Source organism: Notolepis coatsorum (genome assembly GCF_963971535.1).
Source record: "Notolepis coatsorum genome assembly, chromosome: 12".
In the NCBI taxonomy this organism is placed as follows: Eukaryota; Metazoa; Chordata; class Actinopteri; order Aulopiformes; family Paralepididae; genus Notolepis; species Notolepis coatsorum.
Genome location: NC_140176.1, coordinates 68319337 through 68341034, shown reverse-complemented (window position 1 = coordinate 68341034; position 21698 = coordinate 68319337). Strand labels below are relative to the sequence as shown.

The 21698-nt window shown below is 44.6% G+C and overlaps 1 protein-coding gene across 1 annotated transcript in view; it reads right to left on the bottom strand.

The window, feature by feature from the left end:
- Positions 1–21698, bottom strand: part of myo3a (myosin IIIA) — a 214712-nt gene that overhangs the window by 78762 nt on the left and 114252 nt on the right. The window contains exons 8-19 of the mRNA XM_084326257.1: positions 21346–21411; positions 20692–20847; positions 19336–19377; positions 15092–15188; positions 11619–11735; positions 10590–10694; positions 9982–10065; positions 7541–7743; positions 4318–4416; positions 3677–3791; positions 2543–2669; positions 1505–1715 (exon numbers count right to left, since the gene is read on the bottom strand). Of these exons, the coding sequence (XP_084182383.1) occupies positions 1505–1715; positions 2543–2669; positions 3677–3791; positions 4318–4416; positions 7541–7743; positions 9982–10065; positions 10590–10694; positions 11619–11735; positions 15092–15188; positions 19336–19377; positions 20692–20847; positions 21346–21411 (1422 nt within the window). The remainder of the gene's footprint in view (positions 1–1504; positions 1716–2542; positions 2670–3676; positions 3792–4317; positions 4417–7540; positions 7744–9981; positions 10066–10589; positions 10695–11618; positions 11736–15091; positions 15189–19335; positions 19378–20691; positions 20848–21345; positions 21412–21698) is intronic.

The following is a 21698-nucleotide window of genomic DNA, read 5'->3' as shown; positions in this document are numbered from 1 at the left end:
AGACCCTAACATTGCAGTAATGGTTGCATAACAATATAGCCTGTAAATGATTATAAACTGCTTGTTTTTCTGCTTATTTTGTGGGTTGCATTCATTGCATTTGCATGGCTATTTTCTAGACACTCAAAGCACTTCACTGTGTAGCACCCAACCTTGGGCTATGCAGGCTCAATGGCTGCCATTCACTGGCACCAGGCACACATCAAACTACTGTACACAATGGATGAAAGACTCGGGAGACAAAGATTTATATCAGCCAATTAAGGGAAGGGAAGATTAGGTGGCCTTGATGTCAGAGACCTGATTGGAAATTTGGCCAGGACCGTCGGGGGACCCCCTACTCTTTACGATAGACGCCCCCCGAATTCAGTCGGGACCCCAGTTTTAAGGTCTCACCCGAAGGACGGCACTCGTAACTGTACCACGTCTCCATCACCGTGACAGGGCCATTGTTACCATCAAGTCCAGAGGACAGAGTGCTGGACAACAATACCACCCTCCCACAACGACCTGACCGGGGTTCCAACTGGCAATCTTCCGATTATTATTATCTTAAGTAGTAGTAGTAGTAGTAGTATCATATTCATGATTAGTATTATTTATTTTGTATTATTATTTATATATCAGATCACATTGCTGTACGACTTAAGTTCTCCAGTGATTTATGTACTGATAAAAATGTGTCTTTCATTATTTTCTTTCTGAATTTGTCTTGAACATCAACAGTAAAAGATCAAAATAAAACAGTAAAAGATAAAACACCAATCATAAAGAAAGAAATAGAAGAAAGACAAACAAACAATGGATGTGTTGGAGAAGGAGCAGGAAGAAGCAAGATGCTTATCATGTCCTGCCCCTTCATCAACAGTGTCATATTAAATAATACAAATTAAATAATCTTATAAATGTATTACAATTTGATGTGACAATTTGATCTACCCCCCCCCTCACCCTCTACCTGTACACACCGTACATCTACCCCCCCCCTCACCCTCTACCTGTACACACCGTACATCTACCCCCCCCCCCCTCACCCTCTACCTGTACACACCGTACATCCACCCCCCCCCTCACCCTCTACCTGTACACACCGTACATCCACCCCCCCCCCACCCTCTACCTGTACACACCGTACATCTACCCCCCCCCCTCACCCTCTACCTGTACACACCGTACATCTACCCCCCCCCCCCTCACCCTCTACCTGTACACACCATACATCTCCCCCCCCCCCCTCACCCTCTACCTGTACACACCGTGCATCTACCCCCCCCCTCACCCTCTACCTGTACACACCGTACATCTCCCCCCCCCCCTCACCCTCTACCTGTACACACCGTGCATCTACCCCCCCCGCCTCACCCTCTACCTGTACATACCGTGCATCTACCCCCCCCCGCCTCACCCTCTACCTGTACACACCGTGCATCTACCCCCCCCCGCCTCACCCTCTACCTGTACACACCGTGCATCTACCCCCCCCCCCCCCCCCCCCCCGCCTCACCCTAGGTGGATGTCAGGCCGCAGGAGGGCGTTGATGCGGTTCACGATCCAGCTGAAGAGGCGTCCGTAGAGGGCCTTGCCCATGGCGTCCCTCACCTCCGTGGCCTTCTCCACGGTGTTGGGCCTGACGATGGTCTCGCCCCGGGCCACCACGCAGTGGGAGGTCAGCGCCTCCTGGAGCTCGTCAGGGCGGATGCGCAGGAGTGCGGCCGCTGGGGTGAGACCAGTGTGAACAGCTCGTTGTCTCATCATACATGTTGATACATATTGTATATATATATAAATCAGAAATCAGTCAAAACGAGGAGGACAGAGTTCACAGCCAGGCTAGAGTTCACACATGGGGGGGGGGGGGTGGAGGGGCTGGTGGACAGAGTTCACAGCCAGGCTAGAGTTCACACATGGGGGGGGGGGGTGGACAGAGTTCACACACATGGGGGGGCTGGTGGACAGAGTTCACAGCCAGGCTAGAGTTCACACATGGGGGGGGGGGGGGGCTGGTGGACAGAGTTCACAGCCAGGCTAGAGTTCACACATGGGGGGGGGCGGGGGCTGGTGGACAGAGTTCACAGCCAGGCTAGAGTTCACACATGGGGGGGGGGGGGCTGGTGGACAGAGTTCACAGCCAGGCTAGAGTTCACACATGGGGGGGGGGGGGGGGGGGCTGGTGGACAGAGTTCACAGCCAGGCTAGAGTTCACACATGGGGGGGGGGGGCTGGTGGACAGAGTTCACAGCCAGGCTAGAGTTCACACATGGGGGGGGGCTGGTGGACAGAGTTCACAGCCAGGCTAGAGTTCACACATGGGGGGGGCTTGGGGCTGGTGGACAGAGTTCACAGCTAGGCTAGAGTTCACACATGGGGGGGGGCTGGTGGACAGAGTTCACAGCCAGGCTAGAGTTCACACATGGGGGGGGCTTGGGGCTGGTGGACAGAGTTCACAGCTAGGCTAGAGTTCACACATGGGGGGGGCTTGGGGCTGGTGGACAGAGTTCACAGCTAGGCTAGAGTCCCTGGTCTGTAGCAGTGTGTTTCTCACCGTTCTCCAGGACCGAGACGTTGGGTACGTTGCTCTTGTCCGTCTGGTGCTCTGTGGCCACAGCGGCGAACTCTATGTCGCCCGAGTTGAGTATGGCTGCCAGTGTGCTGTACACGCTGCCCAGCTCCTGTGGGCCAGACGCGCAGAGTCAAAGGACGTGGAATAATTCATATAATATAAAATAATTATCATGGAGGGCATGGCCGGGGAATAGCCTGGAAAATTCTATGTAAACAATCATTTGCACAGGTACATAGTTGAATGTAGGATTCTCTCAGGAAGAAAAGGGTTTGTATGAACTTTGTACGAGGATTTGCCTGGTAAATCTATGTAAATAGGCATGTGTGTAACTATATAGTCCTCATAAACCAATGTATTAGGATATGAGTTGTTTTTTTGACAGTGTCATATTCACATCTGTCCTACCGTCACCATACTCCTCTTGACTCTACTCACAGCTAGCAAGCTCAGCTATCTTTATAGGGGAAAACCTATAAACATTACGGCTCTGAATCCATTACATTTACATTTAGTCATTTAGCCGGCGCTTTTATCTAAAGCGACTTACAAATTGCCTACAAAATGTCGGCCATTAAATCCCAGTCAGAGATACAGTGAGGAGACACTGCCAGAACAGTGCTGCCAAGTGGTAAGAGGATCAGTATTGACGTGTGGTTCCTAAAGGCAATCAGTTCCCACATTACAGGAGTGGCTACCAGCCTATTATGTCCTAATAACAACACAAGGCATGGTGATGCTGATCAACTGTACATTCAATGTATAATTGAAACTTTTGTTTGTTTTTAAACACTAATCACTCCCTCCCTCCCTCCCTCCCTCCCTCCCTCACTCACTCTCTCACCCACTCACTCGCTCGCTGTTAGCCACTCTGCCCCTAGTGGCGGCTCACTTGGCTTTGCATCTATGACACACACTGTGTTCTTGTTTATGCTGAGGACGCACCGATTACCATTCCTCAGCCACGGTCAGCCCTCTGGTCTATCAGCGGTATCAAACTCTGTGCACAGTGAGTGCGGGCGCACTCCATTCGTACGTAAAAGATAAAGGTCACGCAAAACCTCGCGGGTGTACACTTCGCTTTGACTGCCGTCGATGAACGCAGTAGCTATGTACCTCCAGGGTGAATCCAATGACTTTGAAACACTGCTCCACCGCCTCAAACTGCTCCTTGTAGAAGGCGTTGCTCACGATGTCAGGTCCTAATTTAATATGCTCGTTGCACAGATACCTGCAGGGACGACGGGACAGTTCAATGAGATCAAGTGTTTTTTGATTGATTGATTGATTGATTGATTGAAGTTTATTTCAAATATGCAACACAACAAACAAACATCAAGTACAGATATAGCCTTAAGCCGTTCAAATAATAAATGTATATGAAAAATAAGAAATAAAAAATAACAAAGAACAAACAAAAAAATTAAACAATCTTTTTCCTTTTTTTTTGTCATTTACATATTTGAAAAGGAGTGGGAAGAAGCATACACTTATTTAATCCCACCCCTTTTTACTCATCAGAACATACTATATTATATTTACTAATTCATACATTACTAGACTTATATTGAAAAAATTAACTTAGTTAACAATAAATTCTTTAATAATACCTGTATAGTTCCTCTAGCCATTTTTTATACATATATACAACTATATACCTACGTGTTGAGAGTGTGTAACAGAGTACAGGGTTGGCTACACAAGGAGGGAGATAACAGTGTTTAATAAGACGGGGATTAAGGGGACGGTGAGCCTACTTTGGGGTTTTGCTGTCGGAGAGCTTGTAGTGGGCTAGCTTCTTCCTGTCGGCGAGACCGGCATAAATGTAGTAGAAGATGTGGAAGTTCCTCTCTCCTCTGCAAAGACATGGAGAGATAGAGAGACATGATTACTAGGGCTGTCAGTTTATCGCCTTAATTAGATTAATTAATTACACAGCAAATTATCGCGTTATGAAAATAAACTCAAAATTAATAAAAAAAAGAAAAGAAAATGTATATCATTTTTATTTTATTTCATTCATTCCATAAGAACGTATAATACACATTTACAGAAATTTTTTATATGGTCCATTTGCATGTTCTTAGTATCTGATTCTAGGGACATATATGGATCTCAGGGAATGTATTCCCAGTGTCAGAAATACTGTGGGCTAAATCCACAAAGAATGGATTGCACGGAGCAAGTTGCACCCTTACTTACAATGCATTATGAATTGAAAATGGGGGACCCTGATGTAAACAAGACGAAAGTCTTTCTCTGGTCTGCATCCCCTTAACAATTGTGTGTATTGAGCCGTACTGTATTGTACCCATTCTGCAATCTGTTAATACAATTTTCATTCAATTAATCACTGTGTGTCTGTTACTAGGCTTGAGTAAATTGTAATGAACCAAATGAGAATATTAATACATTTTTTTTTTATCTTTAACTGTGAATAACACTATGCTCAAATTGACCAGACCTGACAAATCTAAGCAAATTAATAGATGGAAGATGATTAAACAGAATGTTTTGTAGTACTGAATTCTGCCATCCGGACACATGCAATTTGAAATATGATTATAGAATATAGAATATCAGGCATAAAATGGTTATGCGATTAAAATGCGATACATTTTTATTGTGGCTTTTTGTGGAGCAATGGCTGCTACTTCTGTGCGGGGTGCGAGTGTGGATGCGGAGTCGGAGTTCCACGTTTGTATTCACCGAGTGTGACAAACGTCGATCTAGAGTGACATAAAAGTCACATGAATTACAATGAATGTTCAGACTGAGGTCGCATTGCGAAAAAAATCAGACGTGGATATATGAACATATGAACATGACCCAAAATCAGCATTGAAAAGATCAGATTCAATGTGATTTGTGCTGTTTATAAAACCCCCACATCTGAGTCACATATGAGCAAAAATATATATCAGAGTACATTTGAAACGTTGGACCCAAACATTGTGTGTGTTTGTGCAGATGCACATGCAGACGCACACACACACACACACACACACACACACACACACACACACACACACACACACACACACACACACACACACACACACACACACACACACACACACACACACACACACACACACACACACACACACACACACACACACACACACACACACACACACACACACACACACACACACACACAATGCTCTCGGTGAATGCACCAAAACCCTTTTACCCTCCTTGTCTGTCTTCTAATGGAATACTCAAGTCCCCCTTTGAAGTTCCAATAAGGACACTGGCTGGGCTACAATCTTTGATCAAACAGGAAATAACTTGGCCCCTCCACTTGAGCCTGTGCACTCCTCAGACAAAAAGAAAAAAAAAACACACACAAAAAGGAGAGGAGAACTGCAGTTTGAAGGCAAATGTCACCGACTTCAGATCGAGAGGAAGAGGGAGAGCGAGAGAAATAGAGAGAGAGAGCGAGGGAGAGAGAGAGACTATTAGGTGTTGCTCCTTGGCCGACAGGCTGAGAAAATAACCTGCATATAGCAATGTCCTTTAAGGAAATGGCTAGAGACACCCAATTTACAATTCGATCAATGTCAATGTCAAGTGAAAGTCATAGACATAATCAAGATCCTAGTATAAATGTGATATGGTTGTTTGTTTAGATGAGGCATTCTGAAAGTGCGGCCCACGATGAGTTGAGGTGTAAATGCATAGGTTATATGATTAACACTTTGAGTGCCAGCAGGGGGTGCACGATTTAGCGCTTGAGTGCCAACGCTCTATTCAATGAGAGGGCGAGCACATTTGCGAACGCATAAACTATATCTTAAATTATGGCTATGTGTCTAATACGCCCGTCGCTTATCAATGACTTGCTTGCAGTCAACATTGTCGAAACGGATTGTTTTTTCATCTGTACATTTCCGTTTTATACCATTTTGAAAAACGCTCATTTTTGGAAATTTCTGCAGGAATCGCCCTTTACTGGAATACACAAAAAACGTTGTCATTTTTCGGCCTATTTATGAATCGTTTTCAAATAAACGCTAGATTATCGATAGTATATGTGTACTTATGCACGCTAGAGAAGCGGGCTGAAAATTGATTATCTTATTTCCTGATCAGCACAGACACACACACACACACACACACACACACACACACACACACACACACACACACACACACACATAGGGGACACGTTGATATATCTGTGAAAAAAGCTCTGATTACCCCAAGACTGGTAAAATAGATTCCTTTCCTCCGATCAGATGTTCTCCAAAAAGATTATTCCAATTCCTGATCGCCATTCCAAATATCGATCACGTTTATTGATCCAACGCTGGGTGCTTGAAATACATATTCCACGCTGTTCTGAGGGACCACAAACACTGCAATCGGCTTGGATTACATGCCTGACAAGTAAAATGTGGATTCCGGATTTTCTTTTCCCCATGCGTTTTCATTCAGTCCAATCCAATGGGTGCATTATCATCCGGGAGATGATAGGGGGCGGTATTTTCCCTGTTCGAGCTCAGAGAGAGTCCCAGTGGTAACGTGAGGCTATATTGATGAAAAATGAATGGAAATCGCTAATAAAAAAATAACGATTAATAACGAGATTGCTCGTCATTGGCACTGAACGGTTGGCATGAAATAACGAGAATTCTCGTCGTTGGCACTCAAAGTGTTAAGGTCCGGTTCCAATTATGTTCCAATACAGTTTTAAACCAACCTACAACATCACACAGTACTTTGCTCTTAATAAGAAGGGTAAAACTGCGCCCCCCCCCCCCCACCCCCTGAGCTAAGCTGTCAAGTTAGGAATGAGTTAGGAATGAGTTAGGACTGAGCGTGTTGAAAGCTTGCTAGGCTACTCGCGAGAGACCGATCACAGGGCCTTCAATCCAATGCTGGTCCTCAGTCATCAGAACCAGGAGAACCCCCCGGTTTAGATAGTTTGACTGAAAGAACAGTCAATTCAATCTAAAGGAGCGAGCTACTCACGCGGCCTGGTGGATGACCCTGGACTTCTCCAGGAGGTATTCGGATATCTGCGCCCCCACCACCGTGCCCCCGCAGGTGAACTTCATCTCCAGGTACTTCCCGAAGCGGCTGGAGTTGTCATTGATGACGGTGCAGGCGTTCCCAAACGCCTCCACCAGACTGTTGACCAGCAGGATCTTCTCCTGCAGCGAGCGGTTATTGGCCTGAAATGAAGACAAGAAGGTTAAAGGAACAGTTTCCTCTCTGTGCATTCAGTAGAAAGCTATCTGGCTGCGTGTTAGCCTAGCTTAGCACAATGAATGGAAGCGGACATGACCGGTTAGCCTTCGGGAGAGGTGTTAGTTGGACAATGCCTAGGCTAACCGGTCATGTCCGCTTTCATTCATTGTGCTAAGCTAGGCTAACATGCAGCCAGATAGCTTTCTACTGAACGCACAGAGAGGAAACTGGTATCTATCTTCTTGTCTCTCTCTGGAGAAGACGGAAAGCTAATTTCCCAAAATGTTGGCGTGTTCCTTTAAACATAACCACGCGGTGAACAACTGAGAGGTTTGAGAGGGTTTCTTTTCTTCTTCTTCTTCTGAGATAATGACATACATTCATTTAAAGGTGCTATAGATACCATTCAGTCACAAGATGCCGCACTAGAGCATCAGCACGTCATTTATCCAATCAGGTGCTTTCCACGTGGGGAAATAGGAAGTAGGGAGGGGATATGTGGCGTGATTACCAAACCAAGCCGCATTTCTCGGAGACACTCTCTGATTGGCACTGACTGACGCTCTCTGATTGGCCACTGACGCGTTTGCCCAATCCGTGACGAGCTGTGTCTTTGCCCATTTCCACGTCAAACAGCCTGCAAACTACCTGGTGTTCTATCGCCATGCTCTAAGACAAACTCTAACCTTAACCAACTTCGAAAGAGTGCCTAAGCTTAACCGTCGAAAGAACTAGCCGTCACGCTCTAAGACAAACTCTAACCTTAACCAACTTCGAAGAGTGCCTAAGCTTAACCAGTGTAGAAACAGGCGTCGGCCAATCAGAGAGCGTCTCCGAGAAATGCGGCTTGGTTTGGTAATCACGCGGATATGTGCCACATGTAAACAACAACATTAATTTTGGACCCCGCCAATTTTCTTTTAATCATAAATCGTATTTTGGGGGGGGGGGGCAATACTTTTATTCAGCACCTTTCTAAAAGCTCTGTGGATGTATTATTATTAATATATATATCAATAATAATTACCCTACATAAAAATGTTATCTATAACACATTATTTCAAGTTATTAGAAGTTACATTGTCATTGCTTAATTTTGGTCCAAGTCCAAGCGCTGGTTTTATGCTCGCTGTGCCTCTTTTTCCAATTAGATCTTAATATCACAGCTGTCATTCTCAATGACTCTGACCGAGGCCTCAAAACCAAATCATCAGCCATGTTGATAACAACCATCTGCGGTTCCCTGGAGTTTATTATTATTATTTATTTCTGCATCCCTCCTACAAATTATCTCCCTCGTGAAGCAGCTATGAGCCTCGCTGTCAGATCTGGGTTTTAAAGGGGACATGCATTATAAATGGCTTTTTTCTGTGTTTAGCATGGTTTCATAGTAATACAGGTTAGTATCAATGGATCTGTGTCTCTAATTACCATATTGACTCATCAGTCTAGTCTCGAGTTCACGAGATCCTCCCTCACTCAACTAAGCTGTTCTGATTTGATGGTTTTGCTGACGTTAATATAGCACTGATTTGCATAACAAACGCCCCCTCTATGGTTGTCAGCGACAGCAGAGCGAAACAGAGCGAGGCAGATAGTGTAACCCGACACTTCCTCAAACAGAGCGAGGCAGACAACGAGCGAGTGAGAGAGAGGGAGAGAGAGATAGAGAGGGAGAGAGAGGGAGAGAGAGGGAGAGAGAGAGAGAGAGAGAGAGAGAGAGAGGAGCTTCTGTAAGGGGAACAAACCGCGCACAGGGAAGCAGCAGTAGCACATACTCATTTACACAGTGCTTATGGGTGGAGCCAGTCCAACACAGCCTGAAATCTAAAGTGAGAAAAATGTGGCTTTTGAGTACTTGATTAGAAATATAAAACAATGAATTTTTTTTTAATAAAAGCTTACAGATGTGTTCAATACTCACAGGCATTGTGTAAAGTTGCCCAAATAGTGCTAGGAATAGCAATGCATGTCCCCTTTAAACACCACATCCACCCACGCTGCAGCGCTTTAACCCTTTCACCGCCCACTACCAAACAGTTAACCCTTTCACTGCAACAATACACAGAAGGTTAACCCTTTCACTGCCACACGACAACCGGTTAACCCTTTCACTGCCACACGACAGAAGGTTAACCCTTTACTACCACACAACCGACGGTCGCCGTTAACCTTCTGTCGTGTGGCAGTGAAAGGGTTAAGAGGAAAGCGCTATGACTCACCTTTCCAAGCACCGTCAGCTGCTGCACCAGTAGATGAGCGCTCTCTGTCTTCCCCGCTCCGCTCTCCCCACTTATCACTATACACTGCATGCACACACACACACACACACACACACACACACACACACACACACACACACACACACACACACACACACACACACACACACACACACACACACACACACACACACACACACACACACACACACACACACACACACACACACACACACACACACACACACACAGAGAGAGAGAGACAGAGAGAGAGAGACAGAGAAAGACAGAGTCACAGAGATTAGGTCCAATCCTAGGAATTGTATTGAATTACTGGCCCATTTCAAACTAACCCCATACGAATCAACAAATCAATTATAGTCAATCCTATAATATTCTGGAGTCACAATAGTATTTCTGTTTATGGTGAAATCTCTATAGTATTCCTGTGGTTTAACCATATAAATGCTCTGTTCCTCTAGTGATTTCTCTAGTAATCACTAATCAGTGCATGTAAAAAAGAAGAAAAAAAAAACACAGGAATACTATAGTTAATTTCCGTATGGAGCATCATACATATTCACAAATCATTGTATCCTCTCCGTTACCTGGTCGGCGTTGTATGACACCATGGACTGGTAGGCAATATCAGCCACAGCAAAGATGTGCGGTGGGTTGGCCGTGCGTTTGGCTGCTATGTACATCTTGGAGAACTGCGCAGGTTTGGGAAGAGGAAGAAGATGACTTATTCAGATGGTGTGCGTGAGGAGGAGGAGGAGGTGGTGACCACAGTTATACTATCCAAGTGAATCGCTTTACGACTGAAATGAAGAGAAGAGGCTGCTAGTTTGTCATGAGATGGAGAGATTCATCTCCTGAGGGAAATCTTTAGATTTTTTAAATTGTTACTTTTACAACGTTACAATTATAAAATATCAGAAAACAAATTGTGGCTATTCACTTTATATCCACTTCTGCTCTTGTCTTTTCGTTTCCCGTAGTTGAACGTCATGACAAGGAGGCATGCGTGGATATTCCCGAACTGAATAAACAATACATCTATAAGCACAAAATAGTTTAGCTCATTCTCTTTATAACAAAGCTATTTATAAAGCAATAGAACAAGGGGCTCTGAAGGCTCATGGGAAGTTGAAAGACAAATCATCAAGCTGGCTGTATCCTTGTTGCCAACAACAACAACAACAACAACAACAACAACAACAACAACTGTGAAACAGTTTGTTTATTCAGATGAAAATATAGAATGTTTTCGGCAACTATCTTAGAATGTTTTCACTTCTCTTGAAGTTGGTTTGTGATTGATGTGTGTGCGTGTGCACGTGTGTGTGTGCATATGTATGTGTGTGTGTGTGTGTGTGTGCGTGCGTGTGCACGTGTGTGTGTGGATGCGGGGCTGAGTAAATGGGACGCAGCAGACAACGACTAATAAGATAATAGGGGCTACATTTAGCATGTGATCGACCAAATAGAAAAACACACACGCACGCACGCACAAGCAGACGCACGCGCACACACACACACACACACACACACACACACACACACACACACACACACACAGACACACACACACACACACACACACACAAAGCACACACAAAGCACACACAAAGCACCTGTGGAGTGTATATCTCCATCTTATGGAAAGGGTTGACCGCGATGAGGATGTCTCCAACATAGGTGTAGATCTGGTCTCTTCCATAGCGGTTCTGAAGCTGCTCGGCCACCGTGTTCTGAGGAGTAAAAAAAATACATTTACATACTTTAACATCATTATTTCGATCTAATGGTTTCAGACAAAAGAAACTCTAGTCATCATCATCATCTTCGTTTTACGTCCCCATTTTCCCACTACAGTGAGGTTGGACGGGCGATGACTCCACGCCACTGAGTCATCATTTTTGGTTTGTAGCTAGTTTTATACCTCGGATGCCCTTCCTTACAGGTAACCCCATTGTCGGTGAGGACCTAGCCGTTGCGTATTCCTACACACACAAGGCAGTGCAGTTTTCTTTCAGGGTTTTCTCCCTTAGCCTTTGCGTATCCCGCACACACACAAGGCAGTGTGGCACCTGTATCCCTAGGTACGGAGGCTAGAGAGGGTACTAACACTTGCCCAAGGTGGACCCTCAGACTAGTGGAGGGAAGGAGTTGTCTTACTTCTCCATTCTAGTTCGGCTTATGCTAGAACTAGCCACTGCTGAAATATGTAATAATAAGAGTCGTATTTTAAAGAGAATGCAGTAGATGCACTGTCCTGCACTGTCCTGCACTGTCCTGCTACTGTTTAATCACTGTCCTGCACTGTCCTGCTACTGTTTAATCACTGTCCTGCACTGTTTAATCACTGTCCTGCACTGTTTAATCACTGTCCTGCACTGTTTAATCACTGTCCTGCTACTGTTTAATCACTATCCTGCACTGTCCTGCTACTGTTTAATCACTGTCCTGCACTGTTTAATCACTGTCCTGCACTGTTTAATCACTGTCCTGCTACTGTTTAATCACTGTCCTGCTACTGTTTAATCACTGTCCTGCACTGTCCTGCTACTGTTTAATCACTGTCCTGCACTGTTTAATCACTGTCCTGCTACTGTTTAATCACTGTCCTGCACTATCCTGCTACTGTTTAATCACTGTCCTGCTACTGTTTAATCACTGTCCTGCTACTGTTTAATCACTGTCCTGCTACTGTTTAATCACTGTCCTGCACTGTTTAATCACTGTCCTGCACTGTTTAATCACTGTCCTGCTACTGTTTAATCACTGTCCTGCACTGTCCTGCTACTGTTTAATCACTGTCCTGCACTGTCCTGCTACTGTTTAATCACTGTCCTGCACTGTTTAATCACTGTCCTGCACTGTTTAATCACTGTCCTGCACTGTTTAATCACTGTCCTGCACTGTCCTGCTACTGTTTAATCACTGTCCTGCACTGTTTAATCACTGTCCTGCACTGTTTAATCACTGTCCTGCTACTGTTTAATCACTGTCCTGCACTGTTTAATCACTGTCCTGCACTGTTTAATCACTGTCCTGCTACTGTTTAATCACTGTCCTGCACTGTTTAATCACTGTCCTGCACTGTCCTGCTACTGTTTAATCACTGTCCTGCTACTGTTTAATCACTGTCCTGCACTGTCCCGCTACTGTTTAATCACTGTCCTGCTACTGTTTAATCACTGTCCTGCACTGTTTAATCACTGTCCTGCACTGTTTAATCACTGTCCTGCTACTGTTTAATCACTGTCCTGCACTGTTTAATCACTGTCCTGCACTGTTTAATCACTGTCCTGCTACTGTTTAATCACTGTCCTGCACTGTTTAATCACTGTCCTGCTACTGTTTAATCACTGTCCTGCACTGTTTAATCACTGTCCTGCACTGTTTAATCACTGTCCTGCACTGTCCCGCTACTGTTTAATCACTGTCCTGCTACTGTTTAATCACTGTCCTGCACTGTTTAATCACTGTCCTGCACTGTTTAATCACTGTCCTGCACTGTTTAATCACTGTCCTGCACTGTCCTGCTACTGTTTAATCACTGTCCTGCACTGTCCTGCTACTGTTTAATCACTGTCCTGCTACTGTTTAATCACTGTCCTGCACTGTCCTGCTACTGTTTAATCACTGTCCTGCTACTGTTTAATCACTGTCCTGCACTGTTTAATCACTGTCCTGCAGTTTAATCACTGTCCTGCACTGTTTAATCACTGTCCTGCACTGTTTAATCACTGTCCTGCAGTTTAATCACTGTCCTGCACTGTTTAATCACTGTCCTGCTACTGTTTAATCACTGTCCTGCACTGTCCTGCACTGTTTAATCACTGTCCTGCACTGTTTAATCACTGTCCTGCAGTTTAATCACTGTCCTGCACTGTTTAATCACTGTCCTGCTACTGTTTAATCACTGTCCTGCACTGTTTAATCACTGTCCTGCACTGTTTAATCACTGTCCTGCTACTGTTTAATCACTGTCCTGCTACTGTTTAATCACTGTCCTGCACTGTTTAATCACTGTCCTGCTACTGTTTAATCACTGTCCTGCACTGTTTAATCACTGTCCTGCACTGTTTAATCACTGTCCTGCTACTGTTTAATCACTGTCCTGCACTGTTTAATCACTGTCCTGCACTGTTTAATCACTGTCCTGCTACTGTTTAATCACTGTCCTGCTACTGTTTAATCACTGTCCTGCACTCTTTAATCACTGTCCTGCACTGTCCTGCACAGTACAGGACACAAAATGATTGAACTCTCTCTCAGAGAATGTTTCCACAACCAAAATGTATTCATGGCTCATGCCTTGCCTTAAGGCCTGCAGGGACAGTAATAGCAACACAATATCTCCATGTCATGTCGTGAGTAATGTCCCTCCAGTCTGTTCCCACTATCCAGACAGGTACATCAACAACAGCAAGACAACACGACCCCCCCATCCCCCACCCCACCCCAACTGCAAAACTGCCTCCATCTTGAAGGATGGTTGGAAATATCCGCTGGCAACTGAGTCCGGTTGTATCGTTCAATACGTCAATGGAACGCTCAGATTTGACAAATTACCCTGGATTTATTTCGGACAAACATGGCCACTGTTCTGCTCTCGCTCCGTACATTCAACTAACCGCTGTAAAGCCTTGTGGGGAAAGAAAATACCTCTAATTGCCTCCTGTATCCCTTTGGGAGAAATGTATGAGATTAAAACGGACTGGAGGTGTGTTTATGTGTTGTTCATTAAAGGTGATGTAAGTGGTATTTTCTTGTGGTCTACATGTTAAAATAATAGCTCTACATTCGGACAGACATCACTGATATAGAGTGTTTGGTCCGTAACATGGCTCTCCTGATTGGATAAAGTGGGAAGGGATACTAGAAAATATATTGTGTGGAGCGGAGGGACTGGGAGACCTATGTATGTATGTATGTATGTATGTATGTATGTATACATACCAGATGACCAGATGTATGTATATGTGTTTTATTATATGTATATATATACACATACACAGTATGAGAACCACACAATATATTCCAAGCTAGTCTCTGACTGGGGCCATGTTACAGGTCACAATTAAGCTCAACCTCTCACCTCGTCCAGGACTTCTAGGATGGCGAGGTCGTCCACCTCGTCGGGTGAGACCTGTGCCTTCATGTGGCTGCCTCTCTTCGTGTGGATGCGCTCATGCCTAGAAACCACAGCATGGATGACCAAAAGTCTCACCACACAGTATTATGCAATATAAGCAATGCAGCGCATGATATGTATAGAAATGCATAGACAGGGGCGGCTACGTGGCGTAGTGGGCAAGGCACTCGCCACGAAATGCTGGAGACGCTGGGCTCGTCAGTTCGAGCCCAGCGCATTTGCTTTCAGTTTAGCTGGTCGTCCACAGTAATACACATTGGCCGTATTACGGGGAGGGAAACTGAAGGGTGGGGATCGGGCGTTGTGGACAGCGACTCCTACAGGTCGGTTGGTGCGCCTGCGCAGTAGAATCAGGAAGTGTCGGGGCAGCGTGAGCCTCCCACGCGTTACTCCTCGCCACTGAGAGATCGAGCTGCGCAGGTGAAAAGATGCGACTGCTGTTACCTCAAGTACCGGAGGGGACTTGTGCTATGTATGACTTAGTCCACATTGCAGCCGGCTTGTGGGAGGCAAGAAACAGCGTCCGTGACAGGGGAGGGTTGAATTGGATGATACGAAATTGGGATGGGAGAAAATATAGAAAATGGGAGAAAAAGTGTATAAAAAAAAATAAAAATGCATAGACAGAATAAAAGCGACAGCGAGGCACAGGTGGAATCGGACCGGGTTCAGCAGGGAGTGGTGTTGCCGGGGCGAAGCAGCTAATTTAATCAGAGTATTATCATTTCTTCATTCGTCATACCCCCCCCCGATATAATCAAAGCTCCAGACAAAAATCAAGATCTGTTAAGATTACAGTTCGCTATACAGAGAATATTTGCCACCCAAAAGGTGAGGTTCTGGCTCTATCGTTAACGCGGGTCAATTTCTCCTGTCAGCCTCTTGGACCTGTGTGCTGCTCGGTTAGATGGTTTGTCTCACGAGGGGGAAAATAGGTTCAATCTGACTTCAATTAAATTCGACCAGCGGTTCTTAACAGACGTCACACTGCTTGCCTCTGGTTGAGGCCCCACTGGGCACATCGTGAAGTGTCTGTTCTTCTCTACTCGCCCTTCAGTGGACCAGGTGATTGAAGATGGCAGCCTCCTGCACTGACTGATCCTCATGAAGTTATTTCAGCCCATCCCAACATGCAACATGGACATAATATCATTTAGTCCTTAAGAAATAGAAAGAGTGGGGGAGCTCCAGTAGCTCACCGCGTACCTCGAGCGCTATTTCGGCGCCGGGGACAACCGTGCTCGTCACGGATCTGGGGTTTAGCGAGTTCGATTCCCGGACTGCAGCCGTGCCTTTCTCAGAGTGTCTTCCCCCCATCTGTACCCCCATTCAACCTGTTTCTGTCGGTCATTCTTGACCAGAGAAAATGCAATAAACGCAAAAAAGAGCCAGCGGAATGGCCAAAGTTTAAAAAAAAAAAAGAAATAGAAAGAGCATTCTATTATATACATTTTTTATATACTTGTACTAGGGCTGACCCCGATTCGAAAGGAGGCGTAGTCGACTGCCAACCTCTTAGTCGAATGCAAAAATTAAGCCTAGAAGCGTGGCTATGGCTAAAGGCCTCTGCATGCTACAGAAACTTCAGAGCAACTGCAACACAACATCGACAAAGCAATGGTGTTTTAGACACTCTGCCTTTATGCTTCTGCAACATCGACGCGCAAAGTTAGTTTAACTAAAGTTAGTTTAGGTTCGTGTTAACGTTAGATAATGTACAAAATAAACGTATTTCCGGTGATTTTAGACGTCGCTCTTTTATTTTGAAAACCCCCGACCGGAAGTGTTATAGTGTCTGTTGCTAGCAGCTTAACTTTCTGTGCTTTTCGAGCTAACGTTACCGTAACATCATTAGTTTCCAATGGAGAGGACCTCGGCTCACATGCAGCTCAAACTACCTATTGGAATAAATTAATTGATTGATGTTTAACTTGTCCCTGTGTGTGTCCAGTCATTTCGACTAGCAAACGTTGTATTTAACGTTACCTCAGGACGGATACCATTGTATTTACTTGGTTAGCTATGTAGCTAATGTGGATAGCATTTTGAATAGACCCAATGCTAGCTGGCTGGCTACAGCTTTATTTACTAAATTATGGAGGCTTTTTAATCGTCAAGGTAAGAGAGGATTTGTCATGATCAACTGAAGGCGTATGCTATGGAACAATATGTGCTTGGGTTTTCAGAAAAAGGCGAGCTATGTGACGCTAATTATTTAGCGTCAACGCTGGCTACAACAATGGAGGACGTTATTCTCTGCGGGACTAATATCATTCTATGACAGCCCCGCCCCCATTCGCTAACCAACCAATCACTGCTACGCAATATCAACGCAACGGTTGTTTAGGTTAGATTTGGGGGACATGTACGCAACGTCCAAGCAACACAGTCTACAAGACCCTTTAAAACAACCGCGCTGAAATCGCGCCGATGTTGTGTTGCAGTTGCTCTGAAGTTTCTGTAGCATGCAGAGGCCTTAACACTAATGGCACGCAGAGAGGCTAACTCTCTTAGGCTAACTGCCTAAGAAAACGGGCACAGAGGCACTGAAAGAGGATTTCACCTGTCTAATGAACACACTAGACTAGACAAATATCAAGATGTATCCATCAGTGGACCAATTGCATGCTTTCGCAGAGGACAAGAAGCCTTCAGTCAACTCATTCAGACATTAACCTTCCAGTCACCCTTGTCGCAGTTCTGGTCAAAAAGCCCTTTTTTTTAACGTGTGTTTGTGGATAGCGTTGGCTAGATTTTATGTATATGCCAAAAAAGTAGTTCAGTATCACATCTTGGACTCACATTACAATAATCCATGTTTGTTCTTTAAAAACAATCAATATTAAGCGTGTGAACAACAAGTGTCACACCTTTCACCCTAGTCGCAGAACTGGACAGGCTAGGGTTAGGGTTATGGTCAGGGGGTTAGGGTTAGGGTTAGGGTTAGAGTTAGAGTTAGGGTTAGGGTAACCCTAGGGTAACCCTAACCCCCTAACCCTAACCCTAATTTAAGAAATGGTTAAATGAAAATGAATAAATATTCGATATGTATGGTGAGGACTGAAGTTAATAATGATATTCATGAAAGAAAATTGGAACAATACATGAAAAAGATATGTTTTGACTGAGATCACAGTTTCGGTCACTAGGGAGACAGGTAGTGGGTTTTCTTTAAGGTTGACTCAAGGGTTAAGCACCCCCACAGCCCAAATGGAATGATACAAAAATTCTGCTTCAAATTATTATTTTCTTTTTCTATTTTTTTTTAATGGTCTACTACTACCAGTCGACTATTGGCAAATTTTGCCCAATCAAAGTCGACTATACAAATCCTTAGTCGGGGACAGCCCTAACTTGTACACACTATCCTTTGCCTAAAGCAAATGCAGGCTTTTTTTTGGTTCAGCTCAACTGGTAGCACTGCGGCTGCTGCCTTTCCTGATGGAAAGCATGTTGGAAACCGGGTCAGTATTACAGTCTTCAACCTGTAGGAGAGGAAGCTATAGTCCTTGCTAGCAGTAGCATGAATGTCACCCGCTACGCCACCATCTTTAAGCACCGGGTTCATTGCTTGACATCTTAATCCTACTCTCAGTGTTTGCAGTGTGACTCTCGCTCCACAAAATTAGATAATCCACACTGATTATCTAAATTAAATGACATGCTCATAGTACACGAAGTACATTTAATCATGTAATCAGAGCTTACTCGTTCGTTATTAGTAGTAATGTAGAGCCTCACGGTGACTTGATCAGTTTATGGTAATATGGAATAATATCCTGCTATGCATCATGATCTACTGTAACTCGGAATCCCAGAACAAAGTACAGTCAGTTTGATGTTTTACTAACATGGGGGTTGGCAACAACACAATACACATGTTAGAACATTACGAAAAGACGAGAAGCAGAAGACAAAGAAACAAGCATTGATAAAGAAAAGGTGCTCTACTGTAGGTCAGCTGTTAGGACAATATGTGAGAACAACGTTAGGACAACAGGGACAGTGTCAGGTGATGGCAGGGTGGTAGCGCGGAAGCATTCTAGAATCAGTCCACGTAGTTGTGTGATTTACAATGACTATACAGTAGCTATAGCAACTATAGCAATCACAGCTGCAATGGACTAAAGAAGCCAATGATCATCTACTCCTATAGCCTGCAGTAGGCCTACAAGGACATCCTTTACCTGTCGTTAAAGTCTGTGCTTCTGTCTGTCTTTCCATGATGGCTTCAATGACAGAAAGTGCATTAACATTTCACAAGAGGAGGTCAAAAAGTCACTGTGGATACACTGTTTCAATGAGGGGGGGGGGGGGGGGTCTGGAATCTGGGCCATTATATTGGTTCATTTGACATATACACAGTACATTGACTACATTCCTTTACAAGTAGTGTTGGTGCTGCTGGCCCTGAGCTGTTTGTTTGTGTGTATATCTGAAGGTGACAGGACTAGTAAAACATCCAGTGAGAAGACAGCCTCACTGTGTGGCGTCTACATGGAGACATGGAGGATTAAGCTGCTGCCTTCAGCACTAAAGCCTCCGGCAGGCAGGTGAGTGAACTAGAAGCTACACCCAAAGCTTGCGATGAAGGGTATGAGGCAATAGCGAGGTGTAGTGGTACGTCATTGTTGTTTCCGGCCGGTCCCCCTCGCTTGAAATTGCAATGTATTTCCAATGGACACATTTCTAAATCGTCTCGTTTAAAACAAATAAAGCATGAACATTAGCATGGTGTACCATTCTGTGTGTATTCATCCACAATCTATAGCTCAACATGAAACAATTCGCAATTAATCATAAAATAATTACGTATAATTTTATTTCAACCAAAAACGCTTACACAATAATGTTAGTGATAGAAGGGAACTAATTTTGTGCAAAAATGGAAAGCTTGCCAATGTTCATGAGGCAGAATTATTACAATAGCCGATAATACATTTTCCCAATGATAAATCCCTATACAGGTGGACCGTGCTGGAAACTAAAGTGATGTCAGATTACACCTCCCTAATAGCCTACCATATGTAGGTGCGTTGCCAATGCTCATGTGGCTAGATTATTAATGATGGTACAGGAACAATAACACAACATAAACAAGTACTGTATGGTGTATGTGTGTGTGTGATATGATTTGGCATTTGACCCCATGAAAATTATATTGGAATTCTCTCTCTCTCTCTCACTGATCTCTTTGGATTGAACTGGAGTCACAACTCAGCATGTTCCTTGTCAGATGTTTATTCTACATTCTCTCTCTCTCTCTCTCTCTCTCTCTCTCTCTCTCTCTCTCTCTCTCTCTCTCTCTCTCTTTCTCTCTCTCTCTCTCTCTGTCTCTCTCTCTCCCTCTTTCTCGCTAGCTCTCTTTCTCTCTCTCTTTCTCCCTCCCTCTCTCTCTTTCTCTCTCTCTTGTTATTATATCTACCCCTCTCTCTCTCTCTCTCTCTCTCTCTCTCTCTCTCTCTCTCTCTCTCTCTCTCTCTCTCTCTCTCTCTCTCTCTCTCTCTCTCTCTCTCTCTCTGATGTCATTAAGATGAGAATACCTTGTTTTTTCAATCATTCCAATTTGCTGGTTGAGATCGATGAGTTCCATCAGTTGTTTCTGCAGGATTCGCTCTCTGCCGAAGATCTGTTTGATGAACACATGGTGGAGCAGGTCCAGAACGTTGGGCCTCAGCTCAAAGTCCTTGATCAGGCATCTGGAGGTTTCCGAGATGGGAGCAGGGTGGTGTGGTCACGGTTTGGCAAAATTAAATGGGAAGATGGGAATTAACGCTTAGAAATGGTTATTTTACATTATGTCAATCTTAAGATTTCATAATTCAGTTATAATACTAAGCTATTGCACGCTTTGATGTATACGCCGTCAACAACCAATCACAGAGGCTATGTTTACACACACGCACGCACGCACGCACGCACGCACGCACGCACGCACACACACACACACACACACACACACACACACACACACACACACACACACACACACACACACACACACACACACACACACACACACACACACACACACACACACACACACACACACACACACACACACACACACACACACACACACACACACACACCCACCCACCCACCCACACACACACACACATATACACACACGTACGTGCACACACGTACGTGCACACACACGTACGTGCACACACAACCACCTACATAGCACTCACTTGCAGATGAAGTTGTTAAAGTGGTCCGACCACAGCTCAGGCTGGTGGAGAGTAGGGGGAGGGTTTCTGTGGGAATGCAAAAGATCACCGGGCAGATAAGACGAGATGGGGACAGACTGTAGGCGTCGACTGGGAGAGGGGAAAAAACACTTGGAGGGAGGAATAGATGTATAGTGTTCATCTGAGAAACCCAGAGACATGGTTCCTGCTATGGATCCTTATGCATAGACCAGAGAAGTGGCCGTGGCCATGTTTGAAGCAGAATTATTAATGGCAAGAATGTTTCAAGACGATGACAATGTTTTTATAGCAAAAGATCAATCATTCACTGTAGGGGGTTTTAAATGGGGGTG